Source organism: Candoia aspera, chromosome 2 (assembly GCF_035149785.1).
Source record: "Candoia aspera isolate rCanAsp1 chromosome 2, rCanAsp1.hap2, whole genome shotgun sequence".
Lineage (NCBI taxonomy): Eukaryota > Metazoa > Chordata > Lepidosauria > Squamata > Boidae > Candoia > Candoia aspera.
The window spans coordinates 97,378,556-97,400,549 of NC_086154.1; the positions used below are offsets into that span (position 1 = coordinate 97,378,556).

Genomic DNA, 21,994 nt, shown 5'->3' on the forward strand with positions numbered 1-21,994 from the left:
GAATGTAAGATCTATGAGCCAGGGCAAATTGGATGTGGTTATTGGTGAGATGTCAAGATTAAAGATAGACATTCTGGGCGTCAGTGAACTGAAATGGACTGGAATGGGCCACTTCACATCAAATGACCACCAGATCTCCTACTGCGGACAAGAGGACCACAGAAGAAATGGAGTAGCCTTCATAATTAATAGTAAAGTGGCTAAAGCAGTGCTTGGATACAACCCAAAAAATGATAGAATGATCTCAATTCGAATTCAGGGCAAGCCATCTAACATCACAGTGATCCAAATATACGCCCCAACCACAAATGCTGAAGAAGCTGAAGTAGAGCAGTTCTATGAGGATCTGCAGCACCTACTGGACAACACGCCTAAAAGAGATGTTATTTTCATCACAGGAGACTGGAATGCTAAGGTGGGCAGTCAAATGACACCTCGAATTACAGGTAAGTATGGCCTGGGAGAACAAAACGAAGCAGGACACAGGCTGATAGAATTTTGCCAAGACAATTCACTCTGCATAACAAACACTCTCTTCCAACAACCTAAGAGACGGCTTTATACATGGACTTCACCAGATGGACAACACCGAAATCAGATTGACTACATCCTTTGCAGCCAAAGGTGGCGGACATCTGTACAGTCGGTAAAAACAAGGCCTGGAGCTGACTGTAGTTCAGATCACGAACTTCTTGCACAATTTAGGATCAGACTAAAGAGATTAGGGAAGACCCACAGATCAGCTAGATATGAGCTCACTAATATTCCTAAGGAATATGCAGTGGAGGTGAAGAATAGATTTAAGGGACTGGACTTAGTAGATAGGGTCCCGGAAGAACTCTGGACAGAAGTTGGCAGCATTGTTCAGGAGGCGGCAACAAAATACATCCCAAAGAAAGAGAAAACCAAGAAGGCAAAATGGCTGTCTGCTGAGACACTAGAAGTAGCCCAAGAAAGAAGGAAAGCAAAAGGCAACAGTGATAGGGGGAGATATGCCCAATTAAATGCAAAATTCCAGAGGTTAGCCAGAAGAGATAAGGAATTATTTTTAAACAAGCAATGCGCGGAAGTGGAAGAAGACAATAGAATAGGAAGGACAAGAGACCTCTTCCAGAAAATTAGAAACATTGGAGGTAAATTCCAGGCCAAAATGGGTATGATCAAAAACAAAGATGGCAAGGACCTAACAGAAGAAGAAGAGATCAAGAAAAGGTGGCAAGAATATACAGAAAACCTGTATAGGAAGGATAACAATATCGGGGATAGCTTTGACAGTGTGGTCGGTGAGCTAGAGCCAGACATCCTGAAGAGTGAGGTTGAGTGGGCCTTAAGAAGCATTGCTAATAACAAGGCAACAGGAGACGACGGCATCCCAGCTGAACTGTTCAAAATCTTGCAAGATGATGCTGTCAAGGTAATGCATGCTATATGCCAGCAAATTTGGAAAACACAGGAATGGCCATCAGACTGGAAAAAATCAACTTATATCCCCATACCAAAAAAGGGAAACACTAAAGAATGTTCAAACTATCGAACAGTGGCACTCATTTCACATGCCAGTAAGGTAATGCTCAAGATCCTGCAAGGTAGACTTCAGCAGTTCATGGAGCGAGAATTGCCAGACGTACAAGCTGGGTTTAGAAAAGGCAGAGGAACTAGAGACCAAATTGCCAATATCCGCTGGATAATGGAAAAAGCCAGGGAGTTTCAGAAAAACATCTATTTCTGTTTTATTGACTATTCTAAAGCCTTTGACTGTGTGGACCATAACAAATTGTGGCAAGTTCTTAGTGGTATGGGGATACCAAGTCATCTTGTCTGCCTCCTGAAGAATCTGTATAACGACCAAGTAGCAACAGTAAGAACAGACCACGGAACAGCAGACTGGTTTAAGATTGGGAAAGGAGTACGGCAGGGCTGTATACTCTCACCCTACCTATTCAACTTGTATGCAGAACACATCATGCGACAAGCTGGCCTTGAGGAATCCAAGGCTGGAGTTAAAATCTCTGGAAGAAACATTAACAATCTCAGATATGCAGATGATACCACTTTGATGGCTGAAAGTGAAGAGGAACTGAGGAGCCTTATGATGAAGGTGAAAGAAGAAAGTGCAAAAGCTGGTTTGCAGCTAAACCTCAAAAAAACCAAGATTATGGCAACCAGCTTGATTGATAACTGGCAAATAGAGGGAGAAAATGTAGAAGCAGTGAAAGACTTTGTATTCCTAGGTGCAAAGATTACTGCAGATGCTGACTGCAGTCAGGAAATCAGAAGACGCTTAATCCTTGGAAGAAGAGCAATGACAAATCTCGATAAAATAGTTAAGAGCAGAGACATCACACTGACAACAAAGGCCCGCATAGTTAAAGCAATGGTGTTCCCTGTAATAACATATGGCTGCGAGAGCTGGACCATAAGGAAGGCTGAGAGAAGGAAGATCGATGCTTTTGAACTGTGGTGTTGGAGGAAAATTCTGAGAGTGCCTTGGACTGCAAGAAGATCCAACCAGTCCATCCTCCAGGAAATAAAGCCAGACTGCTCACTTGAGGGAATGATATTAAAGGCAAAACTGAAATACTTTGGCCACATCATGAGAAGACAGGACACCCTGGAGAAGATGCTGATGCTAGGGAGAGTGGAAGGCAAAAGGAAGAGGGGCCGACCAAGGGCAAGATGGATGGATGATATTCTAGAGGTGACGGACTCGTCCCTGGGGGAGCTGGGGGTGTTGACGACCGACAGGAAGCTCTGGCGTGGGCTGGTCCATGAAGTCACGAAGAGTCGGAAGCGACTAAACGAATAAACAACAACAACAATGGGAGGAAGCTGGGCTTTTGTTTCAGATACAGGATGAAACATGGTTTTTCCGGGCAGAAATTATTCCGGGGTTAGAGATAAGAAAGCCAAGGAAGAGGAAATTCTTTAGTGATGAGTGATGACACATGTGGACATAATTATCAGTGGCTCATGGGAGGCAGGAGAGGGAGGGAGAGAAATGAAGATGCTGGGAAGACTGGAGGGTGGGTGGGTTTTTGGAATATGCTATGCTGGGAGCTCTGTTCCTTACTGCTGAGATCATCACGGTAAGGAACAAGTGAACAGGCCAGTAGAAAAATGGAAAAATGGAGAGCCAGACATACAAAGGAGGAGGGAAGAGAAAGGGGAACATGCACCAGCTTTGCATTACACCATATAATCATTCAGGGATCCTTCTGGATTTTGTTTTGGCTAAAACATGGAACAAACAAAGCTTTCTGGATTTGTTTCTGCTGAACCACGGCTGATCCAAAATGTTTCAGCAGGATTTCCAGAAAGCAATTTTTTGCTTTGGGTTAAAAACAAAACATAATTGCTGTTTTGTGCAACTTCTATGGGTAAGGATTATGAGAATTGAACATGTGCAGAGGACACTGAGCTGGGGAAGGCTGCCATAAGCCATTCAAACCTTAGTACTCCATAACTCCTTTCCTATGTAAGTCATGAACAGTACCATTTCAGATCCCATCCTCATTTTATTCATCAGTTTTTCTGGCCTATAAGTGTGCACTTCTCCCACCCCATTTTTTTTCTTGTCTTTTCTCTTTGAGAAACATAAACTGGTTTAGCTTATTCACACTCTGGTAAAGAATCCTTTTACCATGAGTCTTTTATTTTTTTAGTAACATATGGTATTAAATTATATTTAAATTTCAAATGTTTTTACCCTAGTCTTAGCCAAAGAGGCTCCATAGTAACTAACACAGAACACCAGCCTGGCCCTTAGATCTAAAATCTAAGCCATAATATAAAAGAAACATGTGGGGGTGGGGGGAAATGGAGATTTCACTGTTTCTGCATTACAAAATCCTCAGGCTTTTATGGAATGGTTCAAAAGAGAAGCTGGCCATATTGTTATCACTAGCCTCTTTATTATAAAAAGAAAAATACCATTTGGGAAATCATCAGTGATATTTTTATGTAAATTTTTAATGTAAATGTCTTTGTTGTTTAGAATACAAAACTGAAACTGAGCAAAAATGCAGCTTCATTTAGAGGTTTCAAAATAAGAGACATTTAACCTATATTGGGGTATGTGGACAAACTCATCCTGGCTCTTCAGATTGTCAGTGCCATTTCTGTGTTCCAATATTTAGCGCTTCATCATTGTCAGCTCACAGCACATTCAGCTCAGTGCTGTGAAAACCTTTCTTCCCACTGTGTTATATGCCCTGTTTTATGCCTTGAATGATTCCAGGACCTTGTGAGCTTAGAATCTGAGCTGGCCATATAGCAGGGATTTACCAGATTTCTATGTATTGAACTCAAAGCCAGTGGACAGGGACCTGTAACCTCCCCTGCTCCCCCAAGACCATGCACAAATGACTCCTGTCAAGTCCAATTCACCTAAGTCAAGAACTTCATACTGGTAGAACAGCAGAGGGTGCCACAGAATGAAAAAGAAAGTTGCTAACCTCAGAGAAAGAAGTTGCTCATTTAGAATTTTCTATGATGCTGTCTTGCCTCATAATGTAATTAATTAACTCTTAGCTGTCTTACACCTACTTCAGGCAGACAAGAGTAGAAGATATTCCCTGCTTTTTGACCACATAATCTAGGAGACAAATCCTTTCAGTTCTGGATCTCCATTTAAGAATCAGTTTATTAAAGTAAATTGCCCTAAAATGGGTTTATTCATGGTGTCATTCATGCTCTACCCAGGTTTAGTTAGCCTTCCCCGTCCCCATTCCCTGCAAAGACCTGCTTCTTAACATTTCCATAAAATATTGATTAGCTTCCTTTTATGTGCTCTAGAAGAATTCCCCCATTAATGCCAGATCTCTAACGCCCAGGTAATTCAGGTTATTTAGGCTTTATTTGGAGTTGGCTGCTATTGGATACAGGTCCTTATTGCTATTGTGTAATAAAATGTTTTTTATAAGCTTGCAACTTATAGAAGTTACCAGTCCCCTATGCTCTGCAGTCTATGCTTTGCAGTAGAGAGATTTTATGTTCAGAATTCAAGTGATTTCATTTCCTAATAATAACAAACCCATCTTATCAACTGTACAGATGTTCATATATTCTTAAATCTTTGCTCGTATGCATGCATGTATATGCTATCTACTACTGATAAATAAGTAATTTTAAATGACAAATTGGAACAGATCTAGATAGTGTGTTATAAAGAAAGCCTGTTTGGAATAACAGCAAGTAATGTAATGCCACAGTTTCACTTAGGAACCTGAGGAAAAGGAATACATGTATGTTCAATTTATTATGAAATAATAATATTATTATGAAGTTCACAGATGAAGAATGGAATTCAAAGGTCCTAACTTTCACATCACGGCTTGCAACATATTAATCAGTCCTTCTTTCCATAAGTTATTCCTCTACCAGCGTTAAGTCAATATATACATTACATTACTCACTTTCTGAATTACAGCTAATTTCAGCATCATTATGCAGCTTCTTTTACTGACCCTTAATATACATCTTTCCAGGTCACAGCAAAAATCTTCTTAGATACACTAAACTGACATAGTACTAACACTCACATAATAAAGGAGGTTAGTCCACCCTTCCATGGTGATACACTGGAAGACAGTCAGCACAGCGAATAGGATGTTATCAAACTGTGTGATCCCGTAGTTGGGTCCTTGCCAGTATTCTTTACACTCAGTCCCATTAGGGCAGAGGCGTGACGGTGCTTCCTTCCCACATGGAGCTTCTTGCTTGATTTCATCTGGGGAGGGAGGAAAAAGAGGGCCTCTAGTAGACTGTGGCAGGCAGATAAGCAACTGCAGGAGGCAGAAAAAATGGTATCATTTGCCTTGTAACAGCACCGGCTGTTCCTCAAGAAGTCCCTTCCTCCAAAATTATTGCTCAGAGTAATCATACAGACACATTTTTCCCTCCATGCTGTGACTTTTTCAGACGATGTATAGTCATACAGAAAAGCAAAAGCCAGCATGGTTTTGGTTTTAATTTTTTTGCCCCTTCAAGGAAAGCATAGGAACTTCCCAGATGTGCTTTTCAAATGATACAGACTACTTGCCTCCACAACCAACACTGATTTGCCCCTCAAGTCTGATGTCCTTGGTTTCTGGTGGGCTACCCACCTTTGCTTTGCAGGCTGATACATTTAAGAAGCTTGCTTGACTTGAAACAAAATAATTTAGGTAGTGGTGAGAAAGCAAGGGTGTTTTGTGATGCTAGCCAACTGGGGGTCTGTAAATCTATTCTATTCGACACACTGGTACGTAGTAAGAACATAGGAAGCCACCTTACATCAAGTCAGTACATCTAACTCCATACTAACTATTCTGATGGGCAGCAAGTCTACAAGATGTCAGGAAAAATTTGTTTCAAGAGATCTTTTTTGAGTATTTACTATTGCTTCTCTTTTTAAATGATCCTCCTAAACAAAACTGTATAAAAAGGTTATATAATGTGTTGACAGCACAGCGTATGCGCATTCAGTAGCAAAATGGCTCTCTGTTTATACATACATCTGTACATATATCCTTAATTACAACGCAGATGATAATGTACATCGATCTATAGCTTCAGTCAGAAGTATATACAAAGTTCATTAGGATTGTACAACACACACTTTGGATTTGATTCCAAAAAGTTACTTCAGAGTATGCAGAGGTGCAGATAAAGAACTTAAAGTGGTTGTGGTGGCACTATGTAGCCCTAATGTTCATTACTGTTACTAACACAAATTGATTAAATTTATACCACATGTAAAGCAAAGGAACATAGAAATTATCAAGTGATAGTTAGGTTCATCTCACAGAAGAAAGTATAGATTTATAGATTTGCATTGTACACATGGAGGAGCCCCCCTCCCCTTTATTTGCTGCTGTGGCAACATGTACATAAGGTTACTTCTCCATAGTTAGGCTGAATGTACCAAGAGTAAATGGATCATAGAAGGTAAAATCCATGCTTCTTTTAGTTGCTCTAATCAGCAAAGCAATGGAAGCTATCAAGTCTTTCTTGAAATTAGTTCACATGAAGAAAGCTTGAGATGCCCTGTTGAGATACTAAGTTTATATACCACATTCATTCATAATGTGGTTGGGTTTTTTTTCCCTTAGCATGTTGTATGAACCCATCAGTTATCTGCAGAAACAGAATTGTCTTTTTTTGGAGCTAACTCTTCAGGAAATGCTGTATGTAAATATAAAAAGTGATTAACCAGCTGGCCTGCTTTTTGACTTATATTCCTCTTACACAGCTTACATTTCAAAGCAAATATAAATGATCATTCAGCAAACATATAATACGTTTTAACCATGCTTTGTTAAACAATCCATCATGGCTTAGTTCATACAGCCATAAACCATGGTTTGTAGTTGGCATCATAAATTGTACTAAGCCAAAACCAAACAAATTGCATTATGGCTTAGTACAATGTTTGAACCTTATCTTAGCAGCTCATTTATTTTAACAGAAATAATATTTGTTGCTAGTTACCTTTTCCCAATTTAAAAACAATCACATCTGCTAATTTGTTTGAATTGGGCAGCTGGTAGAAGAAGGGAATACAAATGCTCTTTACCTACCTGTATGAATATCCTTGCAGGCGGTGTGAAATTTCCCCAAATAAAATTCTAACCCTATGATTGCAAAAATAAGGATTGCAAAAAATAGGAGGAGGCCAATTTGTAGCAGAGGTATCATGGCCTTCATTATGGACTTAAGGACAACTTGTAAACCTGCAACAAAAGACAGAGCAAGATAATCAGAGAGTAGACCTAAAGCATGCACAGCAGCAAACACGACTGTGATTTTAACAGGATACAGAGGGAATTACATACTGTTCCCTACTTTGTTTTTATTCTTCATCCTTCTAACATGGCATTCACATCAGGCCTATGAACCTTAAAGTAGCAGAAAAAGGAACATCAAATAAGTTATCCTTTCCATGCACAACATGGAGTTATTATTTGTGTCAGTTCTTTTACTGCGGAATGGCCAATTAAGACAAGACCAATAATTTAAGACTTTCAAGAAAAGACCCTAATAAGTAAGTAGCATGTGTGAAAGCACATTCTGGAAGTCAGTCAGAAGAGTCAGTTTCCTGTGTTCCTGAATGTATGTTGATCCATTAAAATCCATTTTGATAATTATTTTGTACTGGGAAATTATCATTCATGCAATAATTTAATCCCCTTATTTCTAAGTGGTCACATCTGGTCAATCTTGTCAGGGCTCAGAAGCATAAGTAGGTCATCCTAGTTAGTATTCAGACAGGAGTCCACTAGCAAATTCCAGCGCTGTTGGCTAAACTGTGAAGTAAAAAAAAAAGACATTCTGGAAGAAGGGAATATCCATATTGTTGCCAAGAAAGCTCAACATGGCGTTTTTACCTTTATCGTGGAAATAGATTGGAGAATCAACACATTTTAGACACTTCTCTAAATATATATGAATTTTGGGAATATCTTCTATAATGAACCCACTTTTGTCTGAATTCTGGTTTTTGCATATAGAGGAAAATGCGTATAGTGACAGTATAATATTTTGTGTCTTTAAATCCCACTGTGTTCAATGTTGTTGTTGTTTATTCGTTTAGTCGCTTCCGACTCTTCGTGACTTCATGGACCAGCCCACGCCAGAACTTCCTGTCGGTTGTCAACACCCCCAGCTCCCCCAGGGACGAGTCCGTCACCTCTAGAATATCATCCATCCATCTTGCCCTTGGTCGGCCCCTCTTCCTTTTGCCTTCCACTCTCCCTAGCATCAGCATCTTCTCCAGGGTGTCCTGCCTTCTCATTATGTGGCCAAAGTATTTCAGTTTTGCCTTTAATATCATTCCCTCAAGTGAGCAGTCTGGCTTTATTTCCTGGAGGATGGACTGGTTGGATCTTCTTGCAGTCCAAGGCACTCTCAGAATTTTCCTCCAACACCACAGTTCAAAAGCATCGATCTTCCTTCTCTCAGCCTTCCTTATGGTCCAGCTCTCGCAGCCATATGTTACTACAGGGAACACCATTGCTTTAACTATGCGGGCCTTTGTTGTCAGTGTGATGTCTCTGCTCTTAACTATTTTATCGAGATTTGTCATTGCTCTTCTTCCAAGGATTAAGCGTCTTCTGATTTCCTGACTGCAGTCAGCATCTGCAGTAATCTTTGCACCTAGGAATACAAAGTCTTTCACTGCTTCTACATTTTCTCCCTCTATTTGCCAGTTATCAATCAAGCTGGTTGCCATAATCTTGGTTTTTTTGAGGTTTAGCTGCAAACCAGCTTTTGCACTTTCTTCTTTCACCTTCATCATAAGGCTCCTCAGTTCCTCTTCACTTTCAGCCATCAAAGTGGTATCATCTGCATATCTGAGATTGTTAATGTTTCTTCCAGAGATTTTAACTCCAGCCTTGGATTCCTCAAGGCCAGCTTGTCGCATGATGTGTTCTGCATACAAGTTGAATAGGTAGGGTGAGAGTATACAGCCCTGCCGTACTCCTTTCCCAATCTTAAACCAGTCTGTTGTTCCGTGGTCTGTTCTTACTGTTGCTACTTGGTCGTTATACAGATTCTTCAGGAGGCAGACAAGATGACTTGGTATCCCCATACCACTAAGAACTTGCCACAATTTGTTATGGTCCACACAGTCAAAGGCTTTAGAATAGTCAATAAAACAGAAATAGATGTTTTTCTGAAACTCCCTGGCTTTTTCCATTATCCAGCGGATATTGGCAATTTGGTCTCTAGTTCCTCTGCCTTTTCTAAACCCAGCTTGTACGTCTGGCAATTCTCGCTCCATGAACTGCTGAAGTCTACCTTGCAGGATCTTGAGCATTACCTTACTGGCATGTGAAATGAGTGCCACTGTTCGATAGTTTGAACATTCTTTAGTGTTTCCCTTTTTTGGTATGGGGATATAAGTTGATTTTTTCCACTCTGATGGCCATTCTTGTGTTTTCCAAATTTGCTGGCATATAGCATGCATTACCTTGACAGCATCATCTTGCAAGATTTTGAACAGTTCAGCTGGGATGCCGTCGTCTCCTGTTGCCTTGTTATTAGCAATGCTTCTTAAGGCCCACTCAACCTCACTCTTCAGGATGTCTGGCTCTAGCTCACCGACCACACCGTCAAAGCTATCCCCGATACTGTTATCCTTCCTATACAGGTTTTCTGTATATTCTTGCCACCTTTTCTTGATCTCTTCTTCTTCTGTTAGGTCCTTGCCATCTTTGTTTTTGATCATACCTATTTTGGCCTGGAATTTACCTCCAATGTTTCTAATTTTCTGGAAGAGGTCTCTTGTCCTTCCTATTCTATTGTCTTCTTCCACTTCCGCGCATTGCTTGTTTAAAAATAATTCCTTATCTCTTCTGGCTAACCTCTGGAATTTTGCATTTAATTGGGCATATCTCCCCCTATCACTGTTGCCTTTTGCTTTCCTTCTTTCTTGGGCTACTTCTAGTGTCTCAGCAGACAGCCATTTTGCCTTCTTGGTTTTCTCTTTCTTTGGGATGTATTTTGTTGCCGCCTCCTGAACAATGCTGCCAACTTCTGTCCAGAGTTCTTCCGGGACCCTATCTACTAAGTCCAGTCCCTTAAATCTATTCTTCACCTCCACTGCATATTCCTTAGGAATATTAGTGAGCTCATATCTAGCTGATCTGTGGGTCTTCCCTAATCTCTTTAGTCTGATCCTAAATTGTGCAAGAAGAAGTTCGTGATCTGAACTACAGTCAGCTCCAGGCCTTGTTTTTACCGACTGTACAGATGTCCGCCACCTTTGGCTGCAAAGGATGTAATCAATCTGATTTCGGTGTTGTCCATCTGGTGAAGTCCACGTATAAAGCCGTCTCTTAGGTTGTTGGAAGAGAGTGTTTGTTATGCAGAGTGAATTGTCTTGGCAAAATTCTATCAGCCTGTGTCCTGCTTCGTTTTGTTCTCCCAGGCCATACTTACCTGTAATTCGAGGTGTCATTTGACTGCCCACCTTAGCATTCCAGTCTCCTGTGATGAAAATAACATCTCTTTTAGGCGTGTTGTCCAGTAGGTGCTGCAGATCCTCATAGAACTGCTCTACTTCAGCTTCTTCAGCATTTGTGGTTGGGGCGTATATTTGGATCACTGTGATGTTAGATGGCTTGCCTTGAATTCGAATTGAGATCATTCTGTCGTTTTTTGGGTTGTATCCAAGCACTGCTTTAGCCACTTTACTATTAATTATGAAGGCTACTCCATTTCTTCGGTGGTCCTCTTGTGGATTCCATGCAAAGACAGTAAAATAAAATGTGGGATTTCCAGTGGATGGTGGCAGAAGTAGGTAATCAAGCTGTTAAAAGGCAAAACAATAAGAAGCTGTCTGAGTTAGTTCTAATCTATATGGAAAGGGTAAATTGGTAGTGTCAGAGCATGGTAGTCCAAGATAGTTGCTGGTTAGTTGAAAGACATTAATTAAAAGCTACTCACTTGGGATTCCCGACACTAACTTTAGTGGCCGGAGTACACGAACTGCCCGCAAAGTCCGCAAGTCAAATTCGGTACCAACTGTTGACAAGATGCTATAAGATAAAACAGAGAGATAGAGAGAGAGAGGAAATGTTGATTCTAGGAATGTGAGATATTTCTACAAACCAGAACAGGAAGAAATCTGGATTTTCCTATGATGGTATCCATTGCCTGCTTGGAAAGAAATCATGACTATCCAAAGCATGCTTAGATTTTTCACATTCCCCATCCTTCTGTAAATTATCAATTTTGCTATGGAAATCATTGATTTGTTAAGACTATTGTTCCTTGATTATGTACTCACAGTAAAAAAATGGGTATTGACTTCTTTACCCCAACAATAAGCATTAGTAAAGGTAAAGGTTCCCCTTGACATTAAGTCCAGTCGTATCCGACTCTAGGGGGCGGTGCTCATCTCCATTTCAAAGCCGAAGAGCCGGCGTTTGTCCGTAGACACTTCCGTGGTCATGTGGCCAGCATGACTAAACGGAACGCTGTTACCTGCCCACCGAAGTGGTACCTATTGATCTACTCACATTTGCATGTTTTCGAACTGCTAGGTTGGCAGGAGCTGGGACTAGCAACGGGAGCTCACCCCGTCATGCGGATTCGAACCACCGACCTTCCGATCAGCAAGCTCAGCAGCTCAGCGGTTTAACCCGCAGCGCCACCACGTCCCTCAACAATAAGCATTAGGACTGTATAAATTTTTAAATGTTCAGTTCCAATAAAATTTGAGCAAAGCACCCTTTCAGAGATGCTTTGCAAAGCAACAGGGTGTTTTTGCTTCAAAGAGTAAAGCAACTGTGTCACTCTGCTTTACATCACCCTGAAGAGGCTAATAGGACAGGGAGAGGTGACACAATGGCTTCACCGGGGCTAATTAGAACCACTCTTGCTTCAATAAAAAAAATGCATCATCATGATGGAAAGCATTTAGATAAGGAAATCTAAGGTCTTTCCACAGTCTTAATAAACATTAATTGCATAATAACAGATCTACTATTATCTACCTAACCTTATATGTATTCATTCGTTTGTTTGCTTGGTCTTCGACAAAACAACTTATCACAGTTAATCCAAAAATCAGCATCAATAAAAAACATATAATACATAATATAACCCATAAATACCAGAAATCTACAGACAATAAAAATACTTAGCTTCCATTATTAAAATGTCCAGATAACAGTCTGAATTGAAAAAAGATTGTTATGGGAAGAAAGCTTGGGTAAAAAAATAATGTTTAAATTTCTTCTTAAACCCAACCAAAGACAGAACATCTTGTTCCAAATTTCTAAGGACACTGTTCCACAAAACTGGAGCTGCTACTGAAATGCTCTTGCCTTAGTTGTTTCCAAATGGGCTCCCTCTAAGATGGCACTTATAATAAACCTTTAGTGGATGATCAAAGCTCTTGGTTCACAACATACAGAAGGAAGTCATTCCTTCTGGTAGGCAAGACATGGAGGACTTTATATTCCAGCACTAGTATCTTGAATTTGATCTAGAAATATATGGGAAGTCAGTGTGCAGCTTTGCCAGAGAAGTTGTTACAGACTTCTGTCAGAAAACATAAGGAAGAAGCCAGGTCACCACATTCTGTGCCCCCTGCAATTTCTGAGTTAGAGGTACAGTATCTCTAGATAAAGAGTGTATTACCATGGTCTATTTGGAGGGTAACCAGCAGGTAGATAATGGTGGCACAGTCAAATCTCTGTGGAAGAATTTAAGCAATTTGAACATCAATAAATGTTTTAGCATGGAGCTCCTGAGCACAATAAATGTATACTGTAGTAGCAAATATTTAACTAGCAAGTAGGCTTCAAGAGGAAGTAGTTTCTTCATTCTATTAGACTGTCTGAGTTAGATGCAAGAGGAAGTGGTTAGAAAGATCGTTAGAGCAAGATGCAAGAGGAAGTGGGCTTGACTGTTACAGCTAGTGGAAAGTTTTGCTATTGCACAGCACATGTCCAACTCGCTTATCTTTGTCTTTGTATGCTTGATCTGGCTGTACAAACCCGTAATAAAGTATTTGGAGACTGAATTACTCCTGCTTGAGTAGACAAAACAAACATCATATTGAGAAGGGGAATAAAACTAAGTCAAGGTTCTCTTACAGATTTTTCTCCAACATGTCTTCAAGAAGAGATAGCGTTGGCAGATTGTATGCAGCTGGAAATAAGTGTTCCTTGCCACCATACTGACCTGAACATTCAAGGGCAGCACTGGATTAAACAACACCCCAGTGTTGCATACCTACTGTATGTGTAGAAGACAAGCATGTGAACCATCACTGATTTATATGACAGTGTACTCATTCTACCAAAATGGTGAATGTCATTTTAGTAAATGACATTTAGTAAAATGTAGCTTCTCTGGGCCACTAAAAAAGAAGTTGGTGACCCTAAACTCAACTGTATCAAACTAGACCAAACAATTGTTGTTTATTCGTTTAGTCGCTTCCGACTCTTCGTGACTTCATGGACCAGCCCACGCCAGAGCTTCCTGTCGGTCGTCAACACCCCCAGCTCCCCCAGGGACGAGTCCGTCACCTCTAGAATATCATCCATCCATCTTGCCCTTGGTCGGCCCCTCTTCCTTTTGCCTTCCACTCTCCCTAGCATCAGCATCTTCTCCAGGGTGTCCTGTCTTCTCATGATGTGGCCAAAGTATTTCAGTTTGGCCTTTAATATCATTCCCTCAAGTGAGCAGTCTGGCTTTATTTCCTGGAGGATGGACTGGTTGGATCTTCTTGCAGTCCAAGGCACTCTCAGAATTTTCCTCCAACACCACAGTTCAAAAGCATCGATCTTCCTTCGCTCAGCCTTCCTTATGGTCCAGCTCTCGCAGCCATATGTTACTGCAGGGAACACCATTGCTTTAACTATGCGGGCCTTTGTTGTCAGTGTGATGTCTCTGCTCTTAACTATTTTATCGAGATTTGTCATTGCTCTTCTTCCAAGGATTAAGCGTCTTCTGATTTCCTGACTGCAGTCAGCATCTGCAGTAATCTTTGCACCTAGGAATACAAAGTCTTTCACTGCTTCTACATTTTCTCCCTCTATTTGCCAGTTATCAATCAAGCTGGTTGCCATAATCTTGGTTTTTTTGAGGTTTAGCTGCAAACCAGCTTTTGCACTTTCTTCTTTCACCTTCATCATAAGGCTCCTCAGTTCCTCTTCACTTTCAGCCATCAAAGTGGTATCATCTGCATATCTGAGATTGTTAATGTTTCTTCCAGAGATTTTAACTCCAGCCTTGGATTCCTCAAGGCCAGCTTGTCACATGATGTGTTCTGCATACAAGTTGAATAGGTAGGGTGAGAGTATACAGCCCTGCCGTACTCCTTTCCCAATCTTAAACCAGTCTGTTGTTCCGTGGTCTGTTCTTACTGTTGCTACTTGGTCGTTATACAGATTCTTCAGGAGGCAGACAAGATGACTTGGTATCCCCATACCACTAAGAACTTGCCACAATTTGTTATGGTCCACACAGTCAAAGGCTTTAGAATAGTCAATAAAACAGAAATAGATGTTTTTCTGAAACTCCCTGGCTTTTTCCATTATCCAGCGGATATTGGCAATTTGGTCTCTAGTTCCTCTGCCTTTTCTAAACCCAGCTTGTACGTCTGGCAATTCTCGCTCCATGAACTGCTGAAGTCTACCTTGCAGGATCTTGAGCATTACCTTACTGGCATGTGAAATGAGTGCCACTGTTCGATAGTTTGAACATTCTTTAGTGTTTCCCTTTTTTGGTATGGGGATATAAGTTGATTTTTTCCACTCTGATGGCCATTCTTGTGTTTTCCAAATTTGCTGGCATATAGCATGCATTACCTTGACAGCATCATCTTGCAAGATTTTGAACAGTTCAGCTGGGATGCCGTCGTCTCCTGTTGCCTTGTTATTAGCAATGCTTCTTAAGGCCCACTCAACCTCACTCTTCAGGATGTCTGGCTCTAGCTCACCGACCACACCGTCAAAGCTATCCCCGATATTGTTATCCTTCCTATACAGGTTTTCTGTATATTCTTGCCACCTTTTCTTGATCTCTTCTTCTTCTGTTAGGTCCTTGCCATCTTTGTTTTTGATCATACCCATTTTGGCCTGGAATTTACCTCCAATGTTTCTAATTTTCCGGAAGAGGTCTCTTGTCCTTCCTATTCTATTGTCTTCTTCCACTTCCGCGCATTGCTTGTTTAAAAATAATTCCTTATCTCTTCTGGCTAACCTCTGGAATTTTGCATTTAATTGGGCATATCTCCCCCTATCACTGTTGCCTTTTGCTTTCCTTCTTTCTTGGGCTACTTCTAGTGTCTCAGCAGACAGCCATTTTGCCTTCTTGGTTTTCTCTTTCTTTGGGATGTATTTTGTTGCCGCCTCCTGAACAATGCTGCCAACTTCTGTCCAGAGTTCTTCCGGGACCCTATCTACTAAGTCCAGTCCCTTAAATCTATTCTTCACCTCCACTGCATATTCCTTAGGAATATTAGTGAGCTCATATCTAGCTGATCTGTGGGTCTTCCCTAATCTCTTTAGTCTGATCCTAAATTGTGCAAGAAGAAGTTCGTGATCTGAACTACAGTCAGCTCCAGGCCTTGTTTTTACCGACTGTACAGATGTCCGCCACCTTTGGCTGCAAAGGATGTAATCAATCTGATTTCGGTGTTGTCCATCTGGTGAAGTCCACGTATAAAGCCGTCTCTTAGGTTGTTGGAAGAGAGTGTTTGTTATGCAGAGTGAATTGTCTTGGCAAAATTCTATCAGCCTGTGTCCTGCTTCGTTTTGTTCTCCCAGGCCATACTTACCTGTAATTCGAGGTGTCATTTGACTGCCCACCTTAGCATTCCAGTCTCCTGTGATGAAAATAACATCTCTTTTAGGCGTGTTGTCCAGTAGGTGCTGCAGATCCTCATAGAACTGCTCTACTTCAGCTTCTTCAGCATTTGTGGTTGGGGCGTATATTTGGATCACTGTGATGTTAGATGGCTTGCCCTGAATTCGAATTGAGATCATTCTATCATTTTTTGGGTTGTATCCAAGCACTGCTTTAGCCACTTTACTATTAATTATGAAGGCTACTCCATTTCTTCTGTGGTCCTCTTGTCCGCAGTAGGAGATCTGGTGGTCATTTGATGTGAAGTGGCCCATTCCAGTCCATTTCAGTTCACTGACGCCCAGAATGTCTATCTTTAATCTTGACATCTCACCAATAACCACATCCAATTTGCCCTGGCTCATAGATCTTACATTCCAGGTTCCGATGGTGTGTTGATCCTTAGAACATCGGATTCGCCATTCACCACCAGCACCGTCGGCCGCTAGCCGTCCTTTCGGCTTTGAGCTAGCTGCGTCATCACGTCTGGGGCTAGTTGAGCTCATCCTCTGTTCCTCCCCAGTAGCATTTTGACCATCTTCCGACCTGGGGGTCACATCTTCCGATGGTATACCAACATATCTCTGGTTGTACTGATCCATTTAGTTTTCACGGCAAGAATACTGAGGTGGGTTGCCATTACCTTCCCCAGGGATCGCATTTAGTCTGACCTCTCTGTCATGACCTTCCCGTCTTGGGTGGCCCTTCACGGTTTAGCTCATGGCATCATTGAGGTGCTCAAGCTCCAGCACCACGACAAGGTAACGATCCTTTGCTGAAGGACCAAACAATAATGGTTCAATAATGGATTCCCTCCCCATTTGGAAAAAACCCTTTTGTAAAAAGCAGGTGCAGGAAGGGCCTGTTCAAATGGAGAGCCCAATATTGAACACATTGAAAAGAATGCGCTAGCACTGGCAGCCCTGAGCATGCTTGGGGGAGATTGCCTAAAGAGATTGGTTGTTTAAGCAATTTCTCTGCTCTGCAAAAGGGAAAGGAAGGAAGGGAAGGGAAGGGAAGGGAAGGGAAGGGAAGGGAAGGGAAGGGAAGGGAAGGGAAGACAGACGGGTCAGGCACAGGAGAGATTGTCTAAACAAGTTATCTCTTTAGGCAGTCTCTCCTGTGCCTGACCTGTTTTTTTTTCTCTCCCCCCCACCCCCATATCAGAGAGATTGGAGAGGAAGGGATAACAAGAGAGTAAACAGGCACACAATGGGGAATATGTTGGCTATTTGCCTAGCATGCTTGCAGCTCCCATGCCAGCACTAGCGCATTCCTTTCAACGTGTATTCCCCATTCTGTGCCTGCTTACTCTCTTGTAATCCCTTCATCTCGAATGAATGTAAATAGAAACAATAATTCTCTTCTTGCTAATTATCCCAGCACCAGGATGAACATTCCAAAGGACGGGGGAGTGGGGAAAAGGAAAGCTGAAGTAAAATCTTAAGTACAGTCATGGTCATGTGATTTCCCAGTTAACGACCAAGTTGCTAGTCCCAATTGTGGTCACTAAATGAAGACTACCTGCAAATCTATAGATTGTATTGGTTGACTATTTTCTAACAGACCAAACTTAGCCCAATGCTTGTATGCACAGTCTTCTTCATTTCATCTGTATGAAAGGAAAAGGAAGGATAGAGTAGCCTGCTAGACTACTTCTTAATTGGGTGTATAAGGCTCTCCAAAGACTGTCTCTTGTTAATGATTGCTAATGATTTTTGAGGCTCCTTGCCACTTTAAAGAGGGCCCCTACTTAAGAAACCTTCTTCCAAGATAATAATTTTTACTGAATTAATCATAATTTTAAAACTCTAGAAATGTGACATAGAGAAGCCAATTTGATTTTCCATTGACATTCATGAATGATCTTTCACTGGCATTCATGCAGTTTCCTATATACTTCCCTATACTTTTGAATACATCATTTATGTATTCTAACAGCTGTTTATAAATCTTTATTATTGGTTCATTATTTTGTAAATAACATATTAAATGTTTTGATATTATAGGGTGTTCTGAAGCACTTTAGGGCTGCTGAGCCATATTTAGATGTTAGAAGCAATTTTACTTTTGCCACTCTGCATTTTGGGATAAATGATATTTATGTTGCAACTGCACGCATAACAAAATATCCTCTCTTAATTGATCTAAGATATACATTAAACATTAATTCTAAAAAAAAAAGAACTGTTTTTCTAATTTCAAGTTTTAGTCCCTCCAAAATTTTTAATTTGGCATAAGACTAAAATTGGATCTGGCATGCCATATATACTAGCTAATATAGAAGGAGGGACAATTCCATATTTGCCAAGGTAACTGGAGTCTCACACCTTCCAACTTATAAGAAGTGCCCTATGTGCCAATCCTAAAATTGCATAATGTGTCTGAAGTAGGATAATTTGACCTTGGTCATTTGTGCCTCATGTGGATTGATCTGTTTGATAATCCATTTGTGTGTTTTCTTGGCTGTCCATGGTATTCTCAGGAGTCTTCTCCAACACCAAAGTTCAAAAGCATCAATATTTTTTCTATCCTGCTTTTTCAAAGTCCAAATTTTGCTTCCATAGAGTGTCACAGGAAATATCATTATCTGCACTATTCTAATCCCTGTAGGCACAGACACATCATGGCATTTGAATATCTTTTCCAAGGCTTTCACAGATGCTCTACCAAGTGCTAGTCTGTGTCATGTTTCTGAAGTGCTTATTCCTTTAATTTTGATGGTTGATCCTAAAAAGAAGAAGCTATTCATCACTTCAACATTTTCATTGTCAATTCTGAGGCTGGTTGTTCTACCTGTTGTCATTAGTTTGGTCTTCTTTATATTTATTTTTAGTCCCATTGTTTCATTGTGCTCCTTTACTTTTATCACTAGAGCTTGCAAATCCTTCGTATTTTTGGCTATCAGGGTACTGTCATCAGCATAGCACCGATTATTGATGTTTCTTCCTCCAATTTTAAAACCAGGTTCATCTTCCAATCCAGCTTTCCTTAATATAGTATATTCAGTATATAGGTTGAATAAATAAGGGGAGAATATAGAGCTTTGTCTCACTCCTTTGCTGACCTCGAGCCAGTCTGTTTTGTCATGTTCTGTGCGTACAGTGGCTTCCTGGTCTGTATAGAGGTTTTGCATGAGGACAAAGAGATGTTCTGGGATTCCCATTTTTCTGAGCGCATTCCACAGCTTGACATGATTCACACAATTGAATGCCTTTCCATAATCAATGAAGGACATACTGACTTCTTTCTGGTATTCTTTGGCTTTCTCAATTATACAGCATACATCAAGTTGCTTGTTCCTTGGCCTTTTTTAAAGCCAGTTTGAACATCTGCCATCACTTTTTCCATGTGGGGCTCTAACCAATGTTGGAGGAACCTAGGCATTACTTTGCTAGCATGTGAAATTAAGGGTATTGTACAATGGTTTGCACACACAAGAAAAAAAATTACTCTGGGAAATTAAAACATCCTTCTCTGAGACCTGAAACTTCATGAGTGAAAGATGAGGAGGAAAATTTTCCAAAATCGTATCCCCCAAAGACATTAATATTATACCTGAAAGGTATAACCACCAACAGACTTTATTGATTTTAGCACAAAGATTCATATTTATCAGTAAATACTAACATATAACTTGCTAATATATCATCTAGCTTGTACTTTTGTCTATATTAGGAACTGAATCTCAGTACTCAGTAATCATTCATGCTAAACACAATCAGAGAGAGAAGCAACTGTATCTTATATGCCTGTTAAATAAAAAGGGGTCAGTAAACACAGTGTCGCTTTGGCTTTTGGGGAAGCACAAATAATTGTAATCCATGTTTTTAAATCCTAAAGAAAAGAAAATGTTGAAAGAATAAAAAATAAGTATTGCCAATAAATTTTTCAAACATTTCTGCACATAGAAATTGAATTCGCCTTAACATTTTTATACTGACAAGATTTAGTAATAATCTCAAATTCTCACCTCTTACTGTATATAATACAAATAAGCTCTGCCTGATCAGAATGTATCAAATCTACCATATTGTCTTTTGGGCTTGGTTAGCAAGAATGCCACATAATATTTTAACATCTATATTCATTAATGATATAATCAGTAAAAGTAATTCAACAAAATATTATTTCATGTCAATAGGACACTTCTGCATTCTTTTAGAAAGGAACTGATAGGTTTAGCTAATCACTGGAGAGACATGTGCTCAAAGTTCAACATTGGTTATATGAAGTACTTAAATGTTATGCTTCTATCTTTTTGATAGAAGTTATTTCATATAATGATTGTATTCCAGAAGACACATTGTTTTTTGTAAATGTTCCTGTTCTTTTGAATTATATACTATCAGTTTGGAAAGTAACAGGAGGATTTTGGAAATGGATATTGTAAAAGAAACCCTAGTATTATATGATACATTCTCCATCAGTTATAAAATGGTTTAAAGAACATACTTCTCTTTCTCTGTCTGAACAATCATTTCATCATAAGAAGTTTCAGTTGAAGGGTAATTAGAAATGTATCCTGCATTTACTTATTTATAAGTTAAATTTCTCATTTTTCTTATTAAAGGTACTTAAAATAAAATACATGTATAATATATTTAAATCTAGTCTTTATTAAAATAAAAGAATGGTTTTGTGATGTCTTTCTTCTCCTTGCAGCATCTTCTCTGTCTTTTAAACCTCAAAATGTCTTAGTGTGATGCCCTCTCCATTCAGCAATTTCTCCCTTTAATTATTTCACCCCTGTTCTCCATATATGGCCAAGACTATTTAATTTCATTTTATTATGTTTTTCACACCCTGCAAGTTCTTCTTTTAAAATTTTTATTAATGTAAACTGCTCAATCTATTTTAGTTATACCAGCCAAATTTACTCTGGATAGACAACAGATTAACAGTCCATTTTCAAAACTACTGGTGCTCTCTAGTCCATAATAACTATTATAGCATCTTTAGCTATACACAATTCCTCTTCCTCCTCAGAATCTTCTCTGATACTGTTTTATTCCATCTCTAATGTCAGCATAGCATACAATATTAATACCAACCTTCTTTCAGCCCTTCCTTCTCCTATGACAGCTTTCCTATGGGAATCTAAACTAATCCCTACTTTCATTTCTTATCAACAGTACAAGTACAAACTGTTTCTTTGGTGTCTGCATGATAAAATGAATAGGTGAAGAACCAGCAAGCTGCTATGGTGGAGAGCAGTCTCATCACAGAAGTTAAATATTACAATACTGGTGAGAGGTAAATATATTAGAATCATCACATGCATGCTTGCTTATTGTGTGATAAGACATAGCAATCCTCTTAAAAACATAATTTCACTGATTTTTTTGTTAAAGAATCTCACCTCTTTCTTTTGCCTCTCCCCAACCTAAAAATGGTTGCATATTAGAGCATAATGTTTATGTTAAAATGAGATCCCTTAGTTCTGGAATTATTCTTGATTGGAGATATTCTTGATTGTTCCTATCTTTCTCCTATGGTAATTAAAAGCTGACAGAGAGGGCTCATTGAGCAACTCCAATTAAGAGCCATTTATTCACATGTGAGTCAGCAGAACTAAAAGTCAGGTCCCCAACAAACAGGAAGGCAGAGCACTCTCTAACTCTATAGTAATGTATTTCATTTGTGA

At 39.9% G+C, this 21,994-nt stretch overlaps 1 protein-coding gene across 1 annotated transcript in view; it reads right to left on the bottom strand.

Moving 5' to 3' along the window:
- CACNA1A (calcium voltage-gated channel subunit alpha1 A) overlaps positions 1-21,994 on the bottom strand; it is a 269,796-nt gene that overhangs the window by 161,049 nt on the left and 86,753 nt on the right. The window contains exons 4-6 of the mRNA XM_063292909.1: positions 11,431-11,522; positions 7,560-7,712; positions 5,541-5,728 (exon numbers count right to left, since the gene is read on the bottom strand). Of these exons, the coding sequence (XP_063148979.1) occupies positions 5,541-5,728; positions 7,560-7,712; positions 11,431-11,522 (433 nt within the window). The remainder of the gene's footprint in view (positions 1-5,540; positions 5,729-7,559; positions 7,713-11,430; positions 11,523-21,994) is intronic.